Source organism: Muntiacus reevesi, chromosome 18 (assembly GCF_963930625.1).
Source record: "Muntiacus reevesi chromosome 18, mMunRee1.1, whole genome shotgun sequence".
Lineage (NCBI taxonomy): Eukaryota > Metazoa > Chordata > Mammalia > Artiodactyla > Cervidae > Muntiacus > Muntiacus reevesi.
This window is the reverse complement of record NC_089266.1, coordinates 40,923,379-40,938,613: the sequence shown is the minus strand read 5'-3', so window position 1 is coordinate 40,938,613 and position 15,235 is coordinate 40,923,379. Positions and strand designations below refer to the sequence as shown.

The following is a 15,235-nucleotide window of genomic DNA, read 5'->3' as shown; positions in this document are numbered from 1 at the left end:
GGAGTGTGAACTGTAGAATTTCAAAGAATGAAATCTGGCAATAGCTCTCAAAATTTAGCCCTTTCACCAGCAACTCTCCCTTTAACATTTTTACTTTGAGAAATACTACTACATAAGTGCACAAAGCTATATATATATGGATGTTTACTCTAACACTATGGCATCAAAAAAATTTATTTAAATTACAGTCCATACACTTAGCATGCTACGAGGCTATTAGAAACAGTCAGTATATCAATGGAATGATGTCCAAGGTGTATTATTAAGTGAAAAGCATATTGAACACGCTTGGAACAGTTAGTTCCCATGTCAGAATAAATGTAGGAAAATATTTGGAGGAGCATCATTAAACTGGTACCAGGGTTTATTTTGAGGAAGGCAGGGCTTTCACTTTGGGGGAGGGCTTTACATTCTACACTGTAGTATGTCTATAATTTGTGAATTAAAAATGAGCATGTTTAGTATTAATAACTGGGGGGAAAAACTAAAATAAAACAGCATCCAACTAAAACAAAGAGAAATGCTTTAATGGAGCCCAGTATAGGTTCTCATATGAGATAAAGAGCTGACAGAGGAGTAATCACTGATGTGGAAGTGTGAGGAGGGTGACAGTCTTTCTTTTTTTTTTTGACAATCTTTCTTGAATTAGAAAGCAAAGATGAGGGAGGTCCCTAGTGTTGCAATGGTTAAGACCCGGAGATTTCACCGTGGTGGCAAAGATGAGGCTAGTAAATCTGGAGATGAAGGATGGTAACAGAGAGGAAGAGGATAAGCATAAAGTACAGGCCCCTTTCATAAGGATCTTTGGATAAAAATCACCAAGCTAAAGTGACCCCGGAAAAGGAGGTAAGCCAAAAAGACTACACACACATCCATCCTGTGGTTGATTTTGTGGAGAGGAGGTCTGATGAGATCTCATTTCAAAGCCCACTCTAATAAGGAAGCACAGTTCCCAAGGCTCCAATCAAAAAGAGGAAGGTGGCCCTGTGGCTGGCCCAGGAAACAGGTGGCCAAATGTGGCATTTGGGGGTGCGGTTTCCAGGACTCACAGGCGGATGAAGAGTTACTTCACCTCAGGGTGGAATGGGAAACAGCCCAGGACAGCTTACTCAGGGCTCAGGGCCATACCTGCCTCGGCCGCCTGTGAATCTCTGCCGAGTCATGCGCCTGCACTAATGTGAACCCCTGTTTGTTCTCAGCTCTGCACCTGCTCTCAGCTCCCCCGCCTGTTGGCTGCTTGGGTGGGGCTCCCTCTGACTCATCAGGCCTGCCCAGCAGAAGGGTGCTTTACCGGGTAGGGAGCAGGTCCATTTGTTTATGAAGACAGCTATAATCAATTAGCTGGCTATGAGGTAGGCTTCTCACCCTTTCCAAGGTGCACGAACTCCAGCCACCCCTAGGAGGAGACAACATATCACACATCCCGACCGCGTGAGTGGTGGTGGGCGGGGGCCAGCGAACTGGTTGGATAGGTGGGGTCTTTGTGACCAACGGATGCCCCTGTGCTTTAAAGTTTCTTCTTTTTAATCGAGACACCCTGTTTCCTGACCTAAATAATGACTGTGTTCTCCAGTTTCTGTTTTTCACCTATCATGAGGATGTTCAAACTGGTACCAAGTCCTCTCAGCCGCTATGGTGGGATGACTTCTGTGATGCAGACAGATCAGTGGGAAGGTTATCTCTGGGAGGAGCTGTTCTCACCCTGATAATAAACAACAGCTTATGTCACCAGGCAACTGTTATCTTCCTGGTCCTGAGAACCCTCCAAAGGATGTTTCTAAAGACCTGCTTCTAAGTCACTAACCAATGAGAGACGGATGTTATGTTAACAGGCACACACAGGGCCAGTCTCAGAGGAAGTGGCTGACATCATAGCTGCTTTACCCAGCAGGGATTTCCTTCCCTTCCTGCAGAAGATAATCATCAGAAAATACTGGGTCAGAGCTCTGGAATTATACTGACACCTCCTGTAAAGGAGAGAGAAAAATCCTGATCCAAAAATAAGTCTGATTCTGCGGCCTTTTTCATTTTTTCAGTAGGACCTGCAGGGAGAGTGGCAGGCGGGTCTCTGGCAGTCAAGACACGGCCTTTGACGCGCTGTTATTCCATGTGGCCCTTTCTCATCCTTCTCCCAGCGGAGAGGTCAGTAACCAGTGACCTGAATTTTGTGCTGATCACACCCTCCTTTTTCCTTATTGTGTCATCACATTTTGTTCTGACAATACATAGCTTGGTTTGCACGTTTTGAATTTTACATAAATGAAATCATACTGTGTATTCTTCTACAACTCTTTTGGGGGGGGCTTAACATGCTTTTAAGATTCATCGATGTAGCTGTAATTTTATAGTGTAGACAGTAAGGCACAATTTATTTATCTGCCCTGCAGACCAGCAGTTTTGGGCTACAAGCGATTACAGACAATATTGCTATGGACATTCTTGTGCCTGGTGCAGTTTGGTTTCTCAAAGGTGTTTATATATAGGAGGGGAAAAGGTGGGTCACAGTGCCCGTGTGCATGGTTAATTTTACTCAGTAACACTACACTGCCTCCAGTGAAGCCTCTTCCCAAGCCAGTTTATTCTAATACTGCATCAGTAGGGATAGATATAAGACATTAGATCATATTTGTTACTTTAAACTGTTAGCATTTATACTCAGCTGATGCTCCAGGTAGGCAGTAAGTAAAAAGTGAATAAGTGGTGGTTGCTCAGTTGTGTCCGACTCTTTGTGACCCCATGGACTGTAGCCAGCCAGGCTCCTCTGTCCATGGAATTCTCAAGTAGGCAAGAATACTGCAGTGGGTAGTAGCCAGTCCCTTCTCCAGGGGATCTTCCTGACCGAGGATCGAACCCACGTCTCCCGCATTGCCGGCAGATTCCTTACCATCTGAGCCACCAGGGAAGCCCCAGGCAGCAAGTAAAAAAGGTCAAAAAGAACTTCAGAGCTTGTTTGTGGCCTGTATGATGCAACCAAGTCTCAGGTTCTTTTCCTCCCTGAGTGGCCTCTGACCTGAATTTGGACTCACATAAACATACTGACACATGTGAAATGACTGGGTCATTCTGGGTAGGAATTTGGCGTTTTACTTAGTAAATGAGCAAGAAGGAAATCTAAACGACAGGATGTATGTGATATCCCATTCTCTTGCCTCCACTTTTTCTTACTGTTATTCGCTCAGTCGTGTCCAACTCTTTTGTGACCCCGTGGACTGTAGCCCACCAGGCTCCCCTGTCCATGGGATTCTCCAGGCAAGAATACTGGAGTGGATTGCCATTTCCTACTCCAGGGAATTGTTTCTTCCCAACCCAGGGATCGAATCCGCATCTCTTCTGCCTCCTGCATTGGCAGGCGGATTCTTCACCACTGTGCCACCTGGGAAGCCTCTTACTGTTACATGTTTGGTGAAGTACCAACTCTGAGAAAATTATGTAGAGGAAAATACTGCTAAAAAAGGAGTATGGTCACTTCTCAGGGTGTTAGGCAGTCTGCAGAGAAGAGGAGAAGAAAGAGAGAAAGAAAGCATCAGCTGAGCATCGTCTGAGCTGTGTGCGGTCCTGAATGCTCTAAGATTGGTTCACTGAAACGCTATTAAGCAAATCCTTTAACTTGACTTGCGATCGGCTGTCAGCTGGCCAGGAGTCCCTGTTCTCTCATTCTCGCTTCCCTCCTGCTGGCTGACCACTGTGTGCCAGCTCACTAGACTAATGTCCCCACCAGCAGAGACAGCTCTATCTTCTCTGGTCCTGGTGACAGGGACATTCAAAGAATCAAAACACCTATGAGGACACGCCACAGACTCTCCCTGGCCACCATCCAGTTTTTCTTCCTCGCGCCTTAGATGCTGGAACCTAATATCTCAGACACATGGTCCAGCTTGCAGATACATGAAAGCTGAACCTGTCGAATGGAACATAAATCTGCCAGATACCTCAACGATCAGAGTCCAAGATAACAAACAGGGTTGCTGGTAGCTTAATGGAGGGTTTCAACACACACACACCCCTCCTTCTGCATCACTCCTATCCCCTAGCTGTAACAACAGAAAACATATAATTAGATATGAACAGTATCAGTGCCTTTGTGATAAATATCCTCACTTTCAGATCTAAAGGAGAATATGAAATATTAGCCTTCCTTAGGCTTAAAGACAGACTAAAAGATGCAAAAAGTCCCTTGAATTTCACAGGGGCTCTCACTGTTTGGTCTACATTCTCATATCCTGATTAAGAGACTGTAGCCACCTCATAAATCACTACAGGGGCCTACTGTCACTTTGTTAAACTTCTTTTCTGCCAAGAGGTCGAAGTGCCTAGCTAATACCCTCCAACAGAGGGTTGCCTTCTCAAGTTAAGCACCCTGCGCCACTCTAGACAACCAATGGGGCTTGACAATGCCAGGATCAGGGTGCTAGTTCTGTGGGAAAACCGCAGCATGCTTCCTGGGAGAAGATGTGAAACACAAGATGTCTGAGTGCCTGGACAGGAAATGGAATTTCTTTGCAAATACAGTGAGTCCTTGGGATTTTCCCAAGGACTTTCCTCTCTTGGTTACCGAACCACAAGGCTTGGCAGAGCTTCAGACAGTCACAGGCCTCTGGGGCTCCTCCTTCTTTGCTCTTCTAAGCATACAGACCCTGAAGCAGTTCTCTGGGGCTGGGTAAGCAAGCTTCTCTGAGGCCCAACCCACTCAGCAGTCGGCTTGGCAGGTAGCTTTACAAGTGCTGTATTCCTGACAATACATCATAGCCTGCAGACCTGAGCAGCTACATACCCAGGAGGTACTCCCACTCTTCTTCCTAACTGGCAGAGGCCCAAGTTGGTTTGAGTGTTCAAGCCCCACCGGTTCAGGGAATGTGGTACTTCCCTAACACCAGACGGCGAATGTCAATTTATTTTATTCTTTTGGCCACGTGGCTTGTGAGATCTCTGTTCCCTGACCAGGGCTTGAGCCTGGGCCACAGCAGTAAGAGCGAGGGAGCAATAACCACTGGACTGCCAGGGAATTCCATGTGCGTTTGTTTTAACCAGCCCAGGAAATTCTATTTTCCTAGTCAGTAATTAGTTTTAGGAGTATGACCCAGTTCTGATCAATGGTCCTGTGGAGGGTGGAGTGGGTGGCAGACTGTTGGGGAGCTTCTGCAAAAGGTCTTCCCCTCTGGTTGAAATGCCCATTCTTTCAGCCAGATGCTGTGGAACTTCTAGGGAGATGCCTAGAAATGTGGCACTTATCTGGAGTCATAAGGCAAATTCAAGGACCAAGCTATTAGCCAGGGAAAGGAGAGCAGGAAGAGAGCACCGACCGACGTCCTGGATGCTACCCCAAGCCATTATACAGTCTACTTTGGTGCTTCCTGCTACAAGAGACGGTAAATCTTTCTAAACTACCTACAGCTGGGCATCCGGCAGGGTATACAGTGTGTGCTCCTGCTGATCCACTCTTCAACTGATCCACTTTCCACCTCACTCCCTGCCCTGGAGACTGACCTGACTCCTCTCGACTGGCCCTTTGTCTCCTGACTTCCACAGGCTTTGGCTGATGGGGAGTCCCAGCAGGAGACTGGAGGGAGGAGAGTGGAGGTAGGCCACTATTCTCCTAGCTTCTTCCCGCAGGGCCACTATGGCTGGCTGGAGCCCCTGACTGAAGGCTGCTGCCTCTCTGAAGGGGTCTTTTCTCCAGGCGTCTTCTTCCAGGTTCTAGTAACTGCTCCCCCCACTCTGGGCCCAGAAGCTATTACCAAACAGCTCTGCTGATACAAGTTCCTTGATTCAACTACAGTCTTAACGCTTCTGTAAACAGTTCCTTTAAAAAGTCTTCCTCATAGAATCCGAATCTGAGTATGCTGCTGCTTGTTGAGACTCCCAACGGATGGAGACCGTCTATTAACTTGCAGCTGAAAGTCGCCTAAGTGACACCCCAGCACCAGACTTCAGTTTTTAAAATTCAGGAAACATCACAATACAGACAATTCCAGAACACTTCCATTCCAGTTTCAAGTGGAGTGAGTGTGTCTGTGGGTGGTGGGAGGCAGTGGTTGGAAGAAATAAATGGCACATGCATGTGTGTTGTCTGGGTAGCCCTGCAGGAAGCACGTGATGAGAAACACATCTGAATAACCCTTAACAGTACATATTATACATTATACACCCTTTTATTTACCATAATGCTGTGAGCTAGGTCTCTTGGTTTTCATTTTATAGATAGGATCAGGTGAGGATGAGAACTGGGAATTAACTTCTCAAAGCTGCAACAAGGGGGTGAACCAGGAACGGAAACCAGATCTATTGACGCAAAATTCTGTGGTTTCCTCACTCCCCAGGGCTTGCCCTTCCCTTTGTGAATCAAGACCAGAAAGGCAGGATGCAACCAAGAGGGAAAGGGAAGAGGCAGGGTGGATGTGTGGGTTAATCCTGCCCTTCCTATCCTCACCCAAGATTTTTCTGCAATTCCTTTAACATATAAGAAAAACTACATATGCTAGAAAAACCCAATCTAACAGCTTGCAGTAGCCTGGGATTCCAGAATAAATACTGAAATTGGCAGGACACAGAGTGTTCTTTCTCTCGATGGGTCACGTGAGGACACTGCCTAATATCTGTCATGTGTGCGTCTGGGAATATACAATATTTATGCGCCATTCAACCCTCAGATACCTCTTTCTTGTGCCAAAAAGAACTGCTCTGTCCCCTATCTTCTGATCTGACCTAAAAATGTCATCAAAATCTGGCCCCGAAGACCTATAAATTCTTTTTAAGTGGAGGACTTCAGTATCCTCCCAGCCTCCTAAGAGAACGGCTTGGATGAAATCATGCCAAGAACTGAGTAAGTGGGCGGGGTTTTTAGTGGAAACCATAGTGCTGTGGCCACATGCTCACAATACCATGGGGGTGGGAGGGTGGTCCTTTGGCCGGGATAGGCTGGGAGGCTACTTAACATTTTAACATCAGGGGAAACACAGCCCAGATTCAAGAGTCAAGACCAAGTCATGAGACTCACTGGAGTCGAACTCTGGCATCAGCTCCGCCTGTTTCTAGGCAGCTGTGCTTCACCTGAACAAACCACCCAGAACATGCCGATGGGGGAAAACACAGCAAAACACAGCACTCCACAGAACTCCAGCACGTGGCATCTCAGGAAATGGACCCTTGCATTCAGTTTACTATCTCAATCCTTTTCCTGAAATCTGCTGAAGGTGGTTTTCACCACCCCCACTAAAGGGGTAATAAATAATGTAGCAAAATTAATAACTCATCAATTGCTGAATTACTGTGGAAACAGCCAGTTCTTATTGATACAGGAAGATATTCAAGACCTAGTTCTGGGTAGACAGAGAAATACAAATACTGTACAGTACCTCTTACACATGGAATCTAGGAAAGTCAAACTCGGAGAAAGAGAGTGGTGGAGAGTGGTTGTTACCAGAGGATGAGTAGGGGGAGGGGGTGGCGGGGAGAAGACGGACAAAGAACACAAATGTCCAGTGGTGAGATTCTCAAGTTCTGAGGATCTAATGTACAGCATAGTGATTATAGCTAATAATACTGTATTATATACTTGAACTGATGTTTTCGAATTGTGGTGCTGGAGAAGACTCTTGAGAGTCCTTTGTATGCAAGGAGATTAAACCAGTCAATCCCAAAGGAAATCAACCCTGAATATTCACTGAAAAGACTGTTGCTGAAGCTCCAGTACTTTGGCCATCTGATGCAAACAGCAGATTCATTGGAAAAGACCCTGATGCTGGGAAAGATTGAAGGCAAAAGATGAGATGGTGGATGGCATCACCGACTCAATGGACATGAATATGAGCAAATTCTGGGAGACAGTGGAAGAGAGAGGAGGCTGGTGTGCTGCAGTCCATGGCATCCCTAAGAGTCAGACACGACCTGGCAACTGAGTAACAACAACACAGAATGTTGCTAACAGGGATCTTAAATAGTCCTACCACAAAAAAGAAAAGGTAATTATGTAAGGGGATGGAGGTGTTAGCTGACATGGTTGAATCAATTTGCAATATATAAATTTATGAAATCAATACAATGGACATCTTAATAAAGCTGTGGGTGGGAGGAACAGTGACAGTTAAGTGAAGTGTAAGTGCTCCATAAATGCTGCTACAGATAAAAAAAAAAAAAGGCCCAATACGGAGTGAAGAGGTAAGGCTGAAAAACAGGTTTTGTAAAGAAAAAAAAAAGAAAAATACATCCATCAATATATGTGGGAAAAGACCTAGAGACACAAATAAGATAATGTCAACTGCTGTCTGTGGGTACTGGGTTTATAAATGACTTCTCCCTTTGTAATTTTCTCTATTTCTGCAAAACATATATAACATTGGACTGAAAGATCTTAAAAAAGAAAACAAGAGTTATTTCTGGGAAGTAACTTCATACCTCACATGGATTACTCACATCCCAATTTTGCTGATTTGTTCCATGACTGAAATGACCGGAGAAGGCGCACTGAAAGCAAGCACGGGGGAAAAAAAAGCCCAAAGCAGCAGGAGGTACTTGTTTTAAAACAGTGGGCCAAAATCTTTCCAAGAATTTCAGCTACACCTAGCCCTACGTTGGGAGCAATCAGTATCCATTTTGATACGGCAGCTGTATCCGGCCTTAGAAGATGTTGAGAAGTATTTATTAAAACCTGCACTTAATTGAGAACTGAAATAAGGGGATCTTATTTCCACCCTTTAAATGTCTTTAGATTAAATGCCGAGTCCTCCATGCTGAGCTCAATCAAGTTCTGGTACTTATTTTTTAAAAACTAGATGGACAGAGATTTCACTTTTCAAAATGTATCACACACTTAAATTAGGCTGAGGACTAGGTGCACAGAAGGACATTTCACTGTGCCCTGGGGAGCATAAAGGAGGGAAAAATCTGAGCAAGTCAATTAAGGAACTCACCTTGCCAGCAAGATCCCCTGGTACTCTTCCAGCTGTCTCATGAAGCTAGGGTTGGGTTTGGTCACTGTCCGTCTTTCCTTCACATAGTCATAGGCTCGGTCCAAGTTCCAGCCATATTCCTTCATCGCGTAGGCGATCACAGTGGAGGCTGAGCGACTCACCCCCATTTTGCAGTGCACAAGGCATTTAGATCCGTGTTTCCTTGTTTGGGGGATTCAGGTAAGGAGGAAAACACAATAGTGAGTACATTTTATCTTTTTTTTGGTTGAGATTTTTGATGTGGATCATTTTTTAAAGTCTTTATTGAACTTGTTAAAATATTGGTTCTGTTTTATGTTTTGGTTTTTTGGCTGTGAGGCATGTGGGATCTTAGTTCCCCGACCAGGGATTGAACCTGCACCCTGCTGCAGGTTAAGGTAAAGTCTTAACTGCTGGACCACCAGGAAAATCCTTATAGTGAGTACACCTGAAAAGCTAGGTTCTTAATGTGTCCATGTCTCCTGTTCAGCCCTTCCACTTTCTTGCTATGTAATTCATCCCACCTGAGTGCACTCGTGTGCACCTCTAATCATGTGTGTGGGGCAATCCTGGTGCATTCAAACAGTATTCAGTGTCAATATTAAGCCTCTTTAGTTCAGTAAACATTTACCGAGCATTTACCATGTGTGAGACATTGTGCAAGGTCTGGGATGCAAAAATAAGTAACAGGTTTTCCCTAGAGGGTAGGATTCACTGGGAGAAGTGGGCAATTAAAATTCAGACGGTAATTGCAATGACAGTTGGTCACAGAGCACAGAAGGAGAATTTTCAATTTAGAGACTGGACCCCATTTTGTGTGTGGCTGCAGGCCAGTCCCCTCGGCCCCAAGGGCACATTTCACGGCTGGCAGGCGATTGAGTTACAGGTGTGGTGGTGATTCAAATAATTTATCCAAATGCTGGGAGTTGCTTCCAGTTCCAGCAAGAGTTCTGTCCCAGGAGGAAAGCACAGACCCAATGAAACTGACTCTCCTCTTTACTCAGACGCAGCCCTGGATATTACTTTTCACAACACCACCACCCCTGCTGTATCCAGGGACTGGCTGTATAACCCGGGGAACTGGACAGGACCATGTGATGCACCACATGGCTTTCTCAGCCAGAAGGGTGGCATGAATAACAAGCTGTTTGTTTGTTTCTTCTTTTTTAATGGGGTAGAAGAGAAAACAAAGTTACCATAGAGTGACACAAACAAACAAACTCCTCAGTCTTATGCCAGAGCTAATTACCCCGGATCTGAATGTTACTCGGTTATGCTAACTCTACTATTAACACAGTGTCTGGCCTGAAGTAAGCCTTCAAATGTTTGCTAAATGTATGAACAAACTTATGGATCTGCTGATTTTATCTGTCAGCTGTAAGCAGGATCAACATTTTAAAATCTGCAAAGAAGGACAGTTACTCCTATCACTAGTATACATGGGCTGGGATCCTTCCCAAGGGTTATCCCAATAAATTTAAAAATGCACATGTCAGCCCAACAGGGGAAATCTATTCATTCACTCACTCACTGTATTACAGTAGACATGCTTTCTTCCAGAAGCTTATAATCCTTCTGCTAGAGACAGAGACTCATGAAAGAGTTAAGCACCAGTGAAAGGGGGAATGAGGTTAAGTGCCAAGATGAGACAGCCAGCCAGATAAGCTATGAGAATGCAGAGCATGGTCTGGAACAATTTAAACAGCCTCATAAGAAAGGTAAAATTTTAGCGCCCTAATGGCTGGTGCGAGTGTGTGTCTCTGTGTACTTGGATGATCCCAAATGACTAGGAAATATTTGTTTTGCTCATGGCACCACAGAGGCTTCATTTAGACTACAGTTGGGAAGCCACGTCACAGTGACTCAGATGGAAGTTCAGACATGTGTTCTGTATTTTCCCATCAAGCTCTGACAACTTTAATACGTTGAATTTCAGGTCTTTGCCTGCAGGCAAGGAAGGTACTCAAACTTGGCCAATCTTAAGAAAAATACAATTATGAAATCCATTCCTATGAAAACATTTCTACATTTTGAGCTGGGCTTTTTCAGTGAATGGCTTCTAACTCAGATAATGAAGGATGTGGAGTTGGTTTTCACCTACCCCAATTTCATCTTTCAGGTTCAGTGCTCGCCCCACCCCCTTACTTCAAGTGCTAGACTGTCCAGATTAAGCCCAGCATCACCTTAGGACTCTTAAACTCACCCAAGTGTAGGCAGAGTCTGGAATTTGGGGCCCTGAATAGGGTAGAGATGTCCAAATGAGATGTCCAGGGTGCCACTTACGGAGGCGCTCGCTCTCAGATGCTGACCTACACTTACAGGACATGAGAGTGCGTGCCTCTCAGTAAATGCAACATGGGTGCCTCATGTATTTCCTTTCAACCTCAGCCCTGCTGGAATCAGCCTTTCTCTTCACTGGGACTGGGGCCTCGTCTCGATCTCTAGCCTCTTTGGCTATAGTCCTGACTACTGCCTCATCTTTTCCAGTCCCCTTTCCTTAAGGAACTAGACTGCTCCTATAGCTGATGGACTGAAAGGAGACACGATCTTAAGTTCAAGTCTTGTCTCCACCAGTTGTTACTTAATCTCTCTTTGAACCTCATCTCTGTATTCTGTCCTCCTCTGTACAGAAGGAAGACAGTATACACCTCTCTGGGTTTTGGCAAACAGAGGAGAGAATATGTGTAAAGTACATGGCACAGAGGAAGTAAGCTATGAGTGGTATTATCATCGGGAATAATTTAATAAGAAGCTTCAACAGTACAGAAGTTTTTCAGGTACCTCTAGGAGACTGAGAGAATGGGCTCAAAGCTGGAGTATGGGAATGAGAATTCAGGGTAACTATGAGGAAGCATTTTCTGACCATGAAGGTCCTTAAGTGAGGTGTGGTATCATTCCTGAAGGAGGACTTTAAAAACAGAAGTGCTTCTCATCTGCCAGGGAGAACCTGAGTGTCGCCACACCTGCAGGGGGAGCGTAGGCGACACATTACCTGAGGGTTTCTCCTTTTGAAGGAATACATAGGACTGGCACGGAAATCCCCAGGGACTAAGAAAAAAGTGTTGACATATTAATACTAATTAACACTAAACCCTAAGTTAATACTATGGAATCGTTTCAGTAAAAGGAAGACAATCACAGAAGGGCCAGGGAAATTTTTCACTATTTATAGAGTACCGCAAATGTAAAGGACTTAATACTCATTGGAAAAGGCCTTGATGCTGGGAAAGATAGAAGGCAGGAGAAGGGGGCAGCAGAGGATGAGATGGTTAGATAGCATCACCGACTCAATGGACATAAATTTGAGTAAACTCTGAGAGACAGTGGAGGAAAGAGGACCTGGAGTATTGAAGTTCATGGGGTTGCAAAGAGTTGGACATGACTTAGCAACTGAACAACAACAAGAGTAAAAAGAAGGGGAAAAGATTTCCAAAGCTCGCTGTGTCTTTCTGCTTGAGTTCAGAGAGGAGGATCTACTTTCCATCTGTCTGGAGTAATTTCTATTCTATAACTTTCAAATGTCCTCACTGGCAACTTCAGAATTTCTTCCTTCTCTCATTTCTATTTCTTTCTTCTCTCATTTCTATTTCTTTTGCTGCAGCTTGAGTTTATTTTCTCTCATTTTGTGCTCAATGGAAATAGCCAACATGAAATCATCTTCCAGGGGCTTCATCTACTTAAAGCAAAAGTATTAAGTCACTAGTTATCTTTTTTCCTAAGAAATCCCAGTCTCCTTTTTTTCTTTACTTCCTTTCCCTGAGTATCATCAGTAAGTTATCTACAGCTTTCAGGCCCCAGCCATGTGTGGTGCAAAAGGAAGATGAGTCCGAATGTGCACGTGGGACCATGACTCACTTTGCTTTAGAGATGAATTTGTAAGTGTCATTCCAGTAAGCCAGGAGGTCCGTTGCCTCTTCATCATACACCCGAATGTTGTGATACTCAAAGACTCCTGGGAAGAAGTTGTCTATCTCTCGAGTGACATTCAAGATATAGCGAACCCTGTGAGGAAACCAAGAGAGAATATGAGCTCTACTACTCAGGTGAAATCCAATTCCCAGCACTGTTTTTCTTATTTAAAACTGGTTTACTCCTGAGGCTGAAATTAAGTACCAAAAAGCTGAAAAACAAAAACAAAACAACCCTAAGAGGCTATACTTAATACAGAATCTGTAACAGGGTCCTGGGCATACCTGGGTCTCAGGGATTTAACTGAGAGAGAAGCTGTTTACCAAGTTCAACATCTAAATTCCATTTTCAACTTGTGTGTAGTTCTACAATCTCATCTTTCAGAGTCTTTTGAAAATATGCCTTGCAATTTACTCCAAAGAATCAACTTGAAGCCGGTCATCTGACAAATTCTCTTCAGTCACAAAAATTATACCAGCAACAAAATTTATTCTGTGGAAGTCATGTGTATTAAATCAGATTATTAACATGTATCTTAAGAAAAAAAAAAAATAGAAGGAAACATTTCCTATCTTCCTAAATGCCAGATTGTCAGCTTTTTGCTCTATTACTCCCTTTAAACTACATGAAAGGCAAATGAGGCCAGGGCTGGGAGGGTCAGAGGAAAGTTGGACTTCAAACTCTCTCAGCTCTCAAGGCTGCATTCCTGGCTGCTATGACAGCAGATGTGTCTGAGAGTTCTTCCAGGCTTGCAGAAAATGGTTTCTGTATCAAAAATTTCCTCTGCTGTCTCTCCCACTGTGCAATCTTAATAAATGCCTGGGTTTAATTTGCCAAAGGATTATCTTTTTTGCAGTGCTGTGTGGCCTTAAGACAGCACTGTTGCCTACTTCAACAATACAACACAGTCATTCGTTTCTCTCTGTAGAAGCGATTTCCTTCTCAGAACCACACATGGACTTCTAGAAACCCAGTCTCTGAAGTCAGAGGAAGGACTACAGAAAGGGAGAGCCATGGAGAAGCAAACCTGTGGTGAAGGTCAAGCAACCAAAATTTTTCTGAGACATGATTTCAATCTGTTTCAACTGAGCATCAAAGTCCATCACTAGAAAGGATTTTTTTTTTCCTTTTTAATTTAAAAAGCAAGCTGGGCTTCCCTGGTGGTCCAGTGGTTAAGACTCCATACTTCCACTGTAGAGGGCACGGGTTCTATTCCCTGCTGGGCGAACTAAGATCCTGCAAGCCACGTGGTGAAGCCCGCCCTCCCCAATTAATTAAAAAATAATAAAAGGCAAGCAACATGCACCTGTGGAAAATACTCCAGAAGTTCTCCAAAAGGTTACCATCTGATCCAGTAATTCCTCTCCTAGCTATAAACTGAAGAGAAGTGAAAACATGTCCACCCAAAGCCAAAAAGTGGAAACAACCCAAATGTCCATCAAATGATGAATGGACAAATAAAATGTGGTGTGTGTGCATGTGTGTGTGCATCTCCATAAATGGAATATTATTTGGCAATAAAAAAGGAATAAAGTAGTAATATATGCTACAACACTGTAAACCTTGAAAATACAATGTTAAATGAAATAAAACCATTCTTAAAAGGCCACATATTGTGTAATTTCATATAAGTGAAACGTCTAGAATAGGTCAATCTATAGTGATAGAAAGTAGGTTAGTAGTTTCTAGGAGTTGGGGAGAAGGATGGGAGTTGGGGGTAACTGCTAAAGTGGCTTTCCTTTTGGGTTGGAAAAAATTTTTTAACTGACTGTTACACAGTTCTGTGAATATACTAAAACCCACTGAAGCACACATTTTAAAAGGGTGAACTATAAAGTATATGAATTATATCTCAAAACTGTCAGAAAAAAAGGAAAGCACACTTCTTATTTCATTTAAAATAAAAATGAACAACTCTCCCATCCCCAGTCCCACACTTCAGTAAGGGATTATAGCAGGACAGGTTTCCCAATCTTTTCATTATGGAAATCTAGGCAGCCACTACCCATTGGGAACGGCACTCCTTGAATCTTCTTTGCCATTTCTGTAAAGGAGCAGCAGTTTACTTGGAGTTCTAAAGTCAGTGGATTGGGAGAAAATGGCTTTATTGTCAAAATTACACTTGAAAATCCCTTAAATCATCCACAGGGGCAATATACATGTTTTATATTACAGATCTCTGAACTGTAATTCTTCATCCATTTACAATGAAGCACCAGTGAATTTAAGAAACAAGATCTAAGTAGATGTCTAAGCATCTAACCATACTTGTCTTTTTTCTGTGTTTTATAATTTATCCTTGTAAGTGGTAAATGAGATAAACAGGTCTCATCTCTAGCTAGGGATATCAGTCAAAGTATACACATACATGAATGACTCTAACACATTTGGCAGGCAGTGCT

The 15,235-nt window shown here is 43.7% G+C and overlaps 1 protein-coding gene across 5 annotated transcripts in view; it reads right to left on the bottom strand.

The window, feature by feature from the left end:
- Window positions 1–15,235, bottom strand: part of SSH2 (slingshot protein phosphatase 2) — a 229,450-nt gene that overhangs the window by 10,250 nt on the left and 203,965 nt on the right. For all 5 annotated transcript variants that reach the window (XM_065908717.1, XM_065908718.1, XM_065908721.1 and 2 more), the window contains 2 exons: window positions 12,780–12,926; window positions 8,907–9,107 (listed from right to left, as the gene is read on the bottom strand). In XM_065908717.1, coding sequence (XP_065764789.1) covers window positions 8,907–9,107; window positions 12,780–12,926 — 348 coding nt within the window. The remainder of the gene's footprint in view (window positions 1–8,906; window positions 9,108–12,779; window positions 12,927–15,235) is intronic.